This window comes from Emys orbicularis, chromosome 1 (assembly GCF_028017835.1).
Source record: "Emys orbicularis isolate rEmyOrb1 chromosome 1, rEmyOrb1.hap1, whole genome shotgun sequence".
NCBI classification, from domain to species: domain Eukaryota; kingdom Metazoa; phylum Chordata; order Testudines; family Emydidae; genus Emys; species Emys orbicularis.
The window spans coordinates 99,348,226-99,360,459 of record NC_088683.1 but is presented as its reverse complement, the minus strand read 5'-3'; the positions used below and the strand labels follow the sequence as shown (position 1 = coordinate 99,360,459).

General features: G+C 54.6%; 1 protein-coding gene across 1 annotated transcript; it reads right to left on the bottom strand.

The window, feature by feature from the left end:
* Nucleotides 1-247: 247 nt before the first annotated feature.
* RAC2 (Rac family small GTPase 2) lies at nt 248-10,029 on the bottom strand. Its single transcript, XM_065423379.1, has 7 exons — nt 9,829-10,029; nt 6,774-6,845; nt 4,843-4,960; nt 3,536-3,598; nt 2,575-2,734; nt 1,187-1,319; nt 248-489 (listed from the first exon to the last, which is right to left on the bottom strand). Exons 1-6 carry the CDS (start codon nt 9,861-9,863, stop codon nt 1,189-1,191), a joined length of 579 nt encoding a protein of 192 aa, XP_065279451.1. The 5' UTR covers nt 9,864-10,029; the 3' UTR covers nt 248-489; nt 1,187-1,188.
* Between the last annotated feature and the right edge of the window lie 2,205 nt (nt 10,030-12,234).

Genomic DNA, 12,234 nt, shown 5'->3' with positions numbered 1-12,234 from the left:
CTGAGATAGGAGGCCGCTCCCTTTCAGCTGACCCTGCCTTCAGAACCCCCCCGCCACCGTCCCCAGCTTGAATCTCCGCTGCGGTGACGCCCAGCCAGTCTGACGGCTGCAGGAGGGATTCAGCTGGTTGGCTGCGGTCCCTCCGAGTGGCCAGAGATGCCACAGCCAGCATGGTGCAGCCACAGCATCAAACCCGGACAGCCAAGCTTGCAGCGAAGTGCCAGAGAAGGGACACAAGACACTGATGTCAGGAAGGTACAGTTGGTTTATTGACTCTCATTCCCTATACAGAAATTAACAGGAGGAGGGAGGGAGGTTGTGCAAATGGACAAACGAGTGCTACAGATCCATATTGGTCCTTCTAGGCAGCAGAAACAAACAAGCGCTGTGACCACCAGAGGTACCAAGGTCCAAGACGCTGACACTTTCAACCCCTGTTGCATCGGCAGAGCCTGGTGTCGGGAGCGAGCTGAGGGCTGGGGCTGGAATCTGTGTCCAGAACAAGAGGAGGCAGGTTGTGAAGCCAGCTCGTACCCTTCCACCCTCCTTCCCCACCTCATCCATCCCTCCCATTCCAGCCCAGCTGTGGTGTGAGGAGAGAAGAGAGCCTTTTCTCTCCCTCACCTGGCCCTGATCAGCTCTGTCTCCTGTCCCTGGCCACTCTGTGCGTCTCTCCTGCCTCCCTGAGGCCTTACGCAGAGGGCGGGGGAAGAGCAGGGGAAGCAATGTGAAGGGGGAGGAGAGGCAGCAGCTGCCTGGTAATGGGCAGCCACAAAGCAGCCCCTAGTGGCCAAGCAGGAAAAATGCAGGGGGAGGGGCTTTTTTGCAGTTTTCCATATATGGTGAGTCAATTTTTAAGGGGAGGGGCTTAAGCTCCACAACCCCCACAACAGGTCGCCCCTGCCTCCAAGGAAGCACTGAGGTCCCAGGTCAGAGGCAGGTTTTGGGGTCCCATTGGGGGAAGCTGGCGACAGCAGCTTCTCTTCAGGGTAGAGTCAGGAAGTCTAGGAGGAGAGTGGTGCGGCAGGAAGGGGAGTCCTGCAAGGGGTCTTTCTTCAGGGCAGAGGGCTCCCCCCAGGAAGCACCAGGGTCCTTTCAAGGGAGAGAAGGGGCTATCAACAGATTTGAATCCCCTTAGTGCTGATAGACTGGGGTCTGGAGGGGAGGGGAGCCCTTTCTCACCTACCCCTAGAGGAGGCTGCAGCCCCGTTTTTTCGGTCTGGTGGGCTGGGGGCAGAGAACCGCTCGGATCGCCTCGTCAAACACCGTTTTCAGGCCACGTTGTGTCAGCGCCGAGCACTCGAGGTATTTCACAGAATCTGCCAGGAGAGAAGACGGCACCATCACTGGGAGGAAACGGGAGTGAATCCAGGAAGGCCCCATCCCAGTCCTGCAACTGTGAAAGGTCCTCACCCAGAAGAGATGCCAATGAAGAAATCTCAGGGCAGGTCCAATGTCAGCCAGAACAGATGCATCCCTCTGTCTCTCTGTCTGTCTGCTCTGGCCCCCAATCCTGCCGTGGCTGAGCATCTCGCAGTCAGTAACGTATCGGTCCTCACAACACCCCTGTGAGGTAGGGCAGTGCTATTACCCCCATTTCACAGTTGGGGAACTGAGGCTCAGAGAGACTGACTTGGCCCCAGCCCTGCCAAAACGGCTTCACAGCCATGGGAGACAGATTTGATGGATCTCCAACCCCGGTCGGGCTGTCAAGATATGTGGCCAGGCTGGTGGAGCAGAGAGCATCCTCGCTCTGAGAGGGGAGGATGTGGTGGCTGTGCGGAAATGGGAGGTAGGTTGGGGGCGAGTGCTTGTGATTCGTCCCTGGGGGAACGGCTGTGCTTCACTGACTAGCCCCCTCTTCTCTGAAATCCCAGCTGAAAACACCTCATTTCTCCCTACCCTGTCCCTCTGCATCTCCCCCTCTCCTCTCACCTAGCTGCAGCTCGGGTTTAGGGGCTACACGAGGCAAGGAAGTGCTGTACTGTATGGCGGAGCAGGGGAAAGAGATGGACACAGATGAACAAAAAAGGGTGGGGCAGAGCTACCATCTTCCCCGAGTTGCTCGCACAAACCCCAGATCACGGGGACAGGAAGAGGAAGCAGCGGTTGGGTCTCTCTGAGACAAGTTAAAGACCTCACTGTCCCTCCTACTTCCGGACTTGGGGAGGAGGGTTCTGCCAACAGAGCAGCTGTGGCTTTCACAGCAAAGACTGACCAGCTAGAAGAGGCCGGGGAGGGATAGCTGGTGGGGGATGGGTCGGCAAAAGATCCTGGCCAGAAGAGGGGCAGAAGACAGGGAGCTGAGGGGTGGGACTCCCTCACAAAGGGTGTCACAAAAAGAAAAGGCCAGGCCTGCCCTTCCTGAGCCCTCAATACCCTGTTCTGTCACACACCCCTTGGCATTTCTTCCAGGTGCCCGGTAGCAGCTCCCACTCAGCTTCATGGGATCCTGCCCATGTTCCCCATCCCCTGCCAAGGAAGCACATGCCAAACTGGTGGAGAGCACATGCACACACACCCGTCCTCTCCCCCAGCGGCCTCAGCGTATTGCCAGTATGGCCTTCTACCTACCGATCTCCTTGGCCAGCGCGAGGCCCTGCGGGTATGTGATGGGCGACAACTTCTTCTCCTTCAGCTTCTCGATCGTATCCTTGTCGTCACGGAGATCCAGCTTGGTGCCCACGAGGATGATGGGGGTGCTGGGGCAGTGGTGTCGGACCTCAGGGAACCACTAGAGGCAGGTCGAGAAGGGGCCGGGAGGAGAGAGAGAAAGACACACACCCACACACCAAATAAAATCCAGCTGCCACTGTTTCCTCCTGCACTGTCCTGTGGGTGGGGTCCAGAGGCAAAGCCCCTGACAAGGGAGCCCAAAGTGGGACTTCCCTCCCCCAGGAGCTGAGACACCGGAGCGGCGGAAGGGAGAGAGCTATGCAACAGCCTCAGGCTGCCCCCCAGCTGACTCCCTCCCCTTTAGGTGGGAGCTGTAAAAAGGGGGGCAAATACACTGTTGGTCCCTCCCCCCGCTGAATGTTGGGGGAATATATCCCCACACCCCATAAATTACCCGCGCATAAGAGCTGTGCTGAGCTGGTCTTGGTTGAAAGTTGCCCTCTGAACGTGCAGGCTGCAGCAGTGAAAGCTGCTGGGGCCAGAGCAGTGAAGGGGCAGGAGTGGGGGGCAGGTGCTAAGGAAGCACCCAGGTGGGAACGGGGAACAGTGAACTGGAGCAGCACAGTTGGTGGGCCCTAGAATCTAGCCTGGTTTGTTCGTTAATCTCTCTTGGACATCCAGAGGCTGTGGGAGGCCAATATTCTAGCTACTCCTGAGAGAGACACAAAGGAAAATAGCTCTCAGGATCCAGATAATCCATCAACCGTTACCGCCCACGCTCACTGCACAAGCGTTCCTTTTTCAAGGCCAGTGCCTGTTCGTGCGGCTCTCGCTGGCTCCTTGAGCTGTACGTGGCGAGTTAGTGCATACCTCTGCTCTCTGCACAGAGACACCTCCACGCCAGCCACAATGCGCTTACCTTGGCGCGGACGTTTTCATAAGAGGCCGGGCTGACCAGAGAGAAGCAGATCAGGAAGACGTCCTGTAAGGACACAGCAGCATTTGGGGATTAGGCTGAGGGGGACCCCTCCCAGCACCATGCTGGAGCATTCTGTCCAGCATAGGAGAGGGGCGGGCCAGTGAAAGGTGCTGGATTGACAGCACTGGAGACTCAAGCTCTCTTGTTATCTCCCCCCAAAAAAGGTACTGCACTGTGCACCTTCCCTCCATCCCTCCCAATCTGTGTAACTCAGTCCTGACATTTGTGAGTGCCTGGAGGGAGAGAAGGTTGTTCAGTCTCCTGGCCCAGCCAGCCCTTGGTAACAGCTGACACGGTTACTGAGGGAATCTATCATTGCTAAGTGTGGCGGTGGAGTTTTTGTGATGTGGACTCCTGTCCTGCTGGGGAAATGGACTGACGGCCCCTCACTCATTTCCCACAGATCATCAACCAATCATCAGATGGGGACGGTTTTGGTTTCTGCCAAGGTGGGGCCAGATTCCAACTGGTCACAATAAATGCAGGAGTGAGACCTAGCTGGTACTCGGGTACTCAGAAAAATACTTCTCTGGTGGCCCCATCACTGCAGAATTTAAATTTTAGTTTAAAAAAAACCCAGACACTGAGCCTATGTTTCTAGCCCTTCCAAGTTGTGAAGGAAACCTGTTAAATATGAACTGATGCAGTGTTGTCTTCCTGAATCTGCAGCCAGACTGCTTGGGGGTAATAGCACTGATGTGTGTTGACTCTGAATCCTACTGATGACCATATGAACACAATTAACTATTTCACTGCTGATTGTTTTAGCAGACTGTGGATGGAGCTTGAGTAGAGTACCACCATTCTCTCCCCCGCCCCCCGCCCATCAGACCCTGTTTAAACGTAAGAAGCTCTGTTTCGTGGACTCAGAACTCTCCACTCTCACAATCAGGACACAAGAAGACATGAAAGTCTCCATACCTCATTTGCAAATCCTCAGAGTCATTCAAATCCTGTGAGAGACACCTTAGTGCTGAATGATACCGTATGATATTTAGATCACTCTCCAAAATATTCCCCATAATCCCTTCACCCTTTTGGACCCCCAGATGCATAGCATATAAAATAACGGGGATGGGGTCTTCGGGGGCTGGTGAGCTCTCAGAGAGGGGCAAATTAAGAGAGGAACTCTAGCGCCATCTCAGGCCGATAGTAAGTCCGACTTCTCCAGCACAGGGAGATGTCGTCAAGGGAATGCGCCCTGGGTGCAATGAGTGGGGAGCAGGGCACAGTGAGGAATGACCCACCGTCTGCGGATAGGAGAGGGGCCTCAACCGGTCATAATCCTCCTGCCCAGCTGTATCCCACAGCCCCAGGTTTACGGGCTTGCTGTCAACCATCACGTTGGCAGAATAGTTATCGAACCTGCAACGCAAAGAGAGAGAGAGAGTCGGTTCCTCAAACTAGGGAGATGAGTGCTCAGGGGGCAGGAGGCCATGGCTACAACGCACCTCTTTCTCGCGCGCCCGACGGGGGGGAAGAGACACCCCCCCTGCAGTGCTTCAGTGCTGTTGGCTCACCGAATACCTGCACCCGTCCCACCGCAACCTACCTCCCCATAGCCCAGCTGGCCCGAATTCCTTCCCAGCTCCAGCTTATCCCACTGCCTTTGGGGCTCCATCCTGCCTGCGAAGCCCCAATCTGTTGCTTCCCCTCAAGTTCCCCTTGCCAAGACCTCCCCACTCTCCGCTCCAGCTCTGCGCTCTCTAAGCCTTCATCTGCACCCTTTTGTTTTAGAAGCCAGATTGCCCTCTTAAACAGTTTCACGCCATCTGCCTTCTCTGTACCACTCAGGACCATGCTCCCTACCAAGCTCCCTGCTGGAATTGGTAAGGACGCCATGGTTTGCACCCCTACTCGTACAAAACATGCTGTGGTATCTCTAATGCCTATAGCCAGTGAGGCTCTCCTGTCTTGGGGCAGAGCGTCCCCTGGCGCCGTGCTGGGACACAGGGTCACTGGCAGCTCAGAGAACAGTTGCCACACACGCAGGTGCTCCTTGTAGGTCTCCCATCCCGAATCCATTTGTTATATTTTTCCCTATGCAGAGAGCAACCATAAGCTCTCAGTCTAAAGTGAAGGAAAAGAGCAACAAGAAAGAACCAAAGTAAAGTCCCTGTGAGGGAGCACACCCTGTGCATGTCTCCTCTGTAACAGGCTGCCCCAACTCAGAGAACAAAATGGCTGCCTCTCTCTGCACACAGGGCAGGGGTCCTAGATAGGAACTGGCATGGTGCACAGCAAGTAGAAGGCGTTGCACAGCTACACACACCACACCGTTTGGCACACGGGAGGTGACAGTATCGCAGCACAATCCGGCCACCAAGAAGAGGCGGCTTCTCGCAGCCCAAAGCTCAGCTCAAATTGACCATGCCAAAGGGTGAGATTTAAGGTGCTCCCAGCCCTGTCTGCACAGTGATTTATATGCAGCTTCCCAGGACGCTTTGCTTTGCTACTGTGGTATAACAGCAACACACACCTGTCTCTTCCAGGGAGCTGGAACCCTAAGGGCCAGATTCTGACACCCTTACTCCCACACACATGGAGTGACTTCAGTGGGACTTCTTGTGCAGTAAGGCGCTATTCACTGAGAACAAGGGCATGTGCTCACATACATGCCAACGGTGGTGAAGGGAGAGAGGAACGTCAGCTTGTACCATCCCTAATCAAGAGCTGCTAGTAGCCTGCGCTTGGGGCCATCCTAAATTGCATCCCTGCTTCAGTGGCCCCTATAGGAGTTTGCAGTGGTGCAGATCTGTCCCGGCCTTGCACCTTGCTGCCTGGACACGCTCCTTGCATCCTTTACCCTGTCCCCTACAGCTAGGGCTCCCCCCGAGGCAGCAGAGAGTTGGCTCTGCACCAGGTATGAAGGCTCCCTGTGCCAATGCTTATGTCTTCCTTGTGGTCCCTTTAGGTCAGGCTCCCTGGTGTAAAGGAATCACAGGGCAATGATGAAGTAGGCCCCTTGTCCATTTCACAACTGGTGAACTGAAGGCTGGGACTATCCAGATACCAGACAGCCCCATAGCCTACAAACGAACAGCTTTCTGGTGTCGAGACTTGACCCAGTACTGACTTATGGGTGCAGAGAGCTAGTACTCCCGATGGTTGTGTGTCCCTCTGCCCTCCTGCTTGCCCTCTGCCTGGCCCCCCAACCCCCCATCTGCTGGATACTCACACAGTGGGGATGTATTCGCCTGGAAAGGCATTGGTGGTGTAGCTGATGAGGAGACAGGTTTTACCCACAGCTCTGAAAGAGACAGAAAACACACCCAGGACCTGTTACTGTGATTCCTGCTGGGGGTGGGAGGGGTATCATGCCTTCCCTGACCAGAAAGCCAGACGTAGCAGAGGGCTGGAGGAGAAGAACAGAGAATCCAGATTCCCAGCCCTAATCACTGCACAAGCAGGGTTAGAGTGTTAGAGGGAAAGGGAAGGAGAGAGGATGTTACATTGCACTCGTGTCTTCTAGCCTGAAAGTCGAGGCATTTTACGGACCTTACACAGGGATCGCTCAGCTGAAATGCAGTCACTCTGGGGTGGAGCACAGCAGCTGTTTATCAGTGCACAGCAACAAAGAATTTCTGACAGGAAACGGAGGAATATATGTATCCGTTTGATACAGCAGTGACAACGTAGAGTAACCAAATGCAATTGCCCAGATGGCACCCCCGACAGGATAGCACCCTCTAATGCCACGTTGGGACATGTACCAGGGAAAGGACACCTCACGCTATATGAGCACGGCACCATATTGGCTTTCTGAGGCTACCTACCAAGCGTCATCGCACGCTCCTTCCATCTGACATGGCCCTCATGAGCCGGGCTGCCGGCAGCGAGGCTGCTCTTGGGGCTTCTGAGCAAGCAGCCAAAGCTTCCTCCCCCCTCCTCCCCTTCTCCTCTCATAGAGTCATAAGGTTTAAAGCCAGAAGGGGCCATCAGATCATCTAGTCTGACTTCCTGTATAACACAGCAACTAGACACCTGCAGCTGGCCTGTGCCTGCCGACTCAGGCTCACGGAGCAGGGCTGTTTCTTTGCTGTGTAGATTTCCGGGCTCGGGCTGGAGCACAGTGGGAGGGTCCAGAGCCCAGGGTCCAGCCCGAGGCCAGAAGTCTACACAGCAATGAAACAGCCCTGTGAGCCAGAGTCGGCTGGCACGGGCAGCCACGGGTTTTTCTTTGCTGTGCAGACCTACCCTCGCAGGCCATCGGCACCACCCAGCTTTCAGTGGAGCATGGTGGAGAACTAGGTGGCCAGAGCCACAACGCATTCCAACCCCAAAAGAGGGCGCTAGTGGGAGAGAGACCAGGCCAAAGGGACTTCAAAGAAATGCATGGAGAGCAGGGACTTGAACCTATGTCTCCCACAGACTGAGTGCTCAAACCACTAGGCTATGGGATATTTGGGGGAAACCAGCCTCTCTTTGTGTCCAGAAATTCCATCCTGGACCTGAGACACCATTCCAATGAATTGGCATTTTCTGTCACACAAAAAAAGGTTCCACGGAAAAGTTTCCAACCATCTCTAATGAAGGGCAAGGGAGCCAACCGTGAAGGAAAAAAGAGATTACAGAGAGGGAAAGGAATCACAGCCAAGACAAACAGGGGAAGGATGGCCTAGTGGCTAATGGACTGGCCTTTCCCAGCTCTGCCTCGCTGTGTGGCCTTGGGAAAGTCATATAACCTTACTGTGCCTCCATTTCCCCATCTGTAAAATGGAGATAACAATACTGACCTGCCTCCCGGGTGAGTGGCAGCACCTTAAAGCAATGGAATTAGCAGAGTTCTGGAGGAGGGTTATAGGGTTACTGTGCTGGGGGCCGGTTATGGGGATAGAGCCATTGAGCTGAAGGAGGGGTATGGGGTGGCAAAGCTATGGGGGAGGGTTATGGGATTATTGTGTTGGAGGGCCATGATGGGGTCAGTGGGGAGAGATATGGGGCTAGCAGAGCTATAGGGTTTATGGGGTTAACAGTTATGGGGGAGGCTCTGGGGCTGGTAGAGTTATGGGGCAGAGTACTGGCGTTGTGTTGGGGGAGGGTTGGGGGGTTAACAGAGTTCTGGGGAGAGGTTGTGGGGTGGCTGTGGGGTTAGTCCCAGGGTGTTTCCTGTGCAGATGGTTTCAGGTACTGCTCTGTAGCCCTTACTTTCTGGTCTTTATGGTACTTTCCTGGCAGGTACCAACATTTGTTTGGGGTTTGCTCTGTATTTCTTTGTCCCTCCCCCACCCTCTCGCCTGCCCCTGCCTCAAGGTGGTTTCTATAATTTGATCGTTTGTTTGCAAACTTCCTCCTGGGGCCAGTTGAAAGGAGGAAGTGACTGCAGGGTGCAGGGCCTCTGCAAATGTCACTTCATCTGCTACCGATAGCTGCCCCAGATAACAGCATCACCAGCTCCTAGCCTGGAAGTGGCTTAACCCTCACAGTGCCAGACATTACTCTAGTCTCACAGCTCTCCTGGGCCCTGGCTACTTGTCTCCCAGTGTCCCTGCGGGGCAGCAGCCCACTGGAGCCCACCTTGAGGAAGCTCCTGCTGTTGAAGGCCTTGGCTGGGCCATATCCACTGACAGCAGGGTGCACACTGGCCAAGCGGTGGATAAGTCAGGCAATGATTATTCTGGGTTCAGATGCCCAGGGTTTCATTGCTTCACATACCTAAGGTAGACGGAGGGCATCGCGTGTCTCAGGGGTGAAGGGGAAAGGAACATCTCCTCCCTGCTGTGCCCATGGGAGTCCCACTGAATGATCTCCTGGACAACTCATGGAGAGAGCGTGGGTTCTGAGATCCACAGAAGAGGACCCACAGTGCCATACATGCACCACTGCCATGTGTCAGTCACCGCACCTGCCCCCCATGGCTTGTGGCGTGGCCCAGTAGAAGGGAAACCACAATCTCCCCCACTGTGTGTTAAACCTGACTCCAGTTCTACCAGCAATAGCTGCAGCGGGGGAGGCACTGTAGAGGGGACACCTTCATCTAGGGGAGATCGGCCAACCTACAAATAGTTCGTCCTTCAGCGGGCCTTTTACACCTTCCCCGGAAAATGCCCGTCCCCCATCCCGACATAACGCACAACCTCCATCGCAGACTGCCCCCCTGCACGCCCTGCCTGGCAGAGAAAGAGAGCGAAAGCAGTTCAGAGGAAGTCAAAAGCAAAGAAGGTGAAATGTCACCAAGAAACTACCTTCCCCCTTCTCTGCTCCCCCCCCCCCCAAAATAGAAGGGTACGTACCCATCTCCCACCACCACACACTTGATGGCCTGCATTTCTCTGGCCTCACGGAGGAGGGCGGCTCCTGTGGCAGGAGGAGTCAGGCAGAGCTAATGCTCTCAGGGGACCAGAGGAAAGACCTGTACAAATGTAATGTCAAATCTAGCGTTGAAGGGAGCAGCAGATCGTGGGGAGGGAGGAAGTGGAAGAGAGAATGTTACTTAACCCTCCCTTTCTCGTAAGTCCCTCCCCTCTGGTAGTCCAGGCCACTGGCTGAAGGCGGGGCATGTGCAAACATGCAGTTTGAAAGACAGTTTCATGCGCCAGATGACTCAAGTAATTTCTTTTCTATGCTTCCTGTCCCCCAGTTTTGAGCAGCAGGGGGTGCTGTGCTGCATCCAGCCAGGGGTTAAATTAAGGAGGAGAAAGGGGGAACACCATTCCCTCCCCTTTGCAGAGAGAAGAGGGAGGGGTCCCCCTTTTCTTCCTGGCTTCCCCAGAGCTCCCTTTCCTCTCGGGCAGGTGCAGTGAGGACTCACCACTCAGGGTAATCTGCTGTGGGTGCTGGAGGAGGAGCCGGCTCCTGACTGAGGAGTTTCAGGGCCTCCCAGCCTTCCTGTTCTCAGGTGAGCGTGGTAAAGAATCACAGAGAAAGCTGAACAAGGAACTTTACTGGAATTGGGAAAGCAGCGTTATCCCTACCGCTACTCTGCCTCACTGCTCAGCTTCTGCCTAGAACCTTCCCCACTCCCCCTCCTGCTTGGCTTGCGACTGTGGAGAAACAGTACTCACCTATAGGTGGAGCAGCAGTAGCAGCTCCTGATGGAGGAAGAAGAGGTGTCCCAGGCTGGACAAGTCTCCTATCCATCTCCTTTCCCCTAAAGGAAGATCTATCTGTCCCAGCTAAATTCCTATACTGTGCCTGTCACTGTAGTATCTAAGTGCCTCCTTGGCTAGCGTCATGCTATATGGAGACCCAGTCCATCTTAAACAGGAGACTTTTATTAAACAAGTCAGCTACAACTACAGCAAAACCAGGCTTCCCTGCAGCTTGAGCCCCAGCTTTGTCTCCTTTGTTTACCAGGAACCACCTCCCTGCCTGGAACGCGATACAATCCACAGAGACATCTAGTGGCTGAACAGCATAATTGCATGTGAACATATCATTTCAGACCCCCTTCCAGCCACTTTGCCCTGAGCAGATGGTCTCCCTTCTATCCAATCTGCTCGCATTATTTTTAAACAAGGGACCCTCAGCTGGCTGGAAGGGACATGATTATATAACAAAAGGGGAAATTAGCTTAGTCTGTGAAATACACGCACACATCCATGGAGGGCCAGACTGTGAGCCATTCAGTGAAAATATAACAAACGAAATAATGCAGGGGTTGGCAGTTCACTAGCTATATAAGCATCTCAAACCTCCTGCCATTGTCCCAGCCAGTATCACATGCCCTAACCTCCTGCCCAGCAGGGCAGGGCAGACCCTTGGATGCTGGGTCTCAGATGATGCTCTGTGTCTCTCTCTCAGAGGGCCCAAGGACTCCTTCCTGGTAGTCTGTACAATGCAGCATCTTGAGAACCAAGCCGCATGGGGGCAGGGACTGCAGTGTTACCAATAGCCAGCCTTGCCACCCGCATTGGAATTTCAGCCTGGGGTGGATGGTAGAGCCCCCTCTGATTGGCTGCTTCTGGGAAAGAGCAGCCAATCACAACTGCTGCAGCAAGCAGGCAGAGCTTTCCCCCACTCCAAAGGAGTTTTTGAGTAGGGGAACGGTGTGAGGGATTAGCCAACACCATTCTCACAGCAGGGGAGGAGGGACTAGAAAGCACCTAGCAGCTCAGGGCACTTCTTCACCTTCCTCCCTCCCCTCCTGTGAACAATGGGTCAGTCTGCTCTCTGCTCCTCCTCCCCCACTCCCATTCCTGGTGCATTCTCAGGCCTGGAAGGGGGCATGGGATGCCTGGAGCTGCCGGGGGGGGGGCAGTGGTTCACTGAGGGGCAAGGGGCAGGTGTGGGACTGGGCGGGGGGCACAGAATTAATTAATTATAATTTTGGGGCACCATCAGGCAGCCAGAGGTAGCCCTGTGGTGGGGACAAAGGCCATCTTAGTATATAAATTTACTGCACCCTATGCCCCCCCCCCACACACACACACACAAACTACACTGGGGCTGGGCCGGGGGAGTTCAAAAACCAGCAGACAGACCAAAACCACAATATTAGCTATAAAAAAAATCTCCTGATTTTGGGGCTAATCTCCTGATTTGTCAGGATTCTTGAACTTTTGGGGTTAGCAAGACTGGGCCTTGAGAAGGTTGTTCTCCGGTGTCCTGCCTCCCACAGTGGCCAGTCGCTGATTTTCCCAAGCGAGGTGCAAGAATCCCAGCAGGTAGGCAGTCACGAGATAACCTGCCCCCAGGCG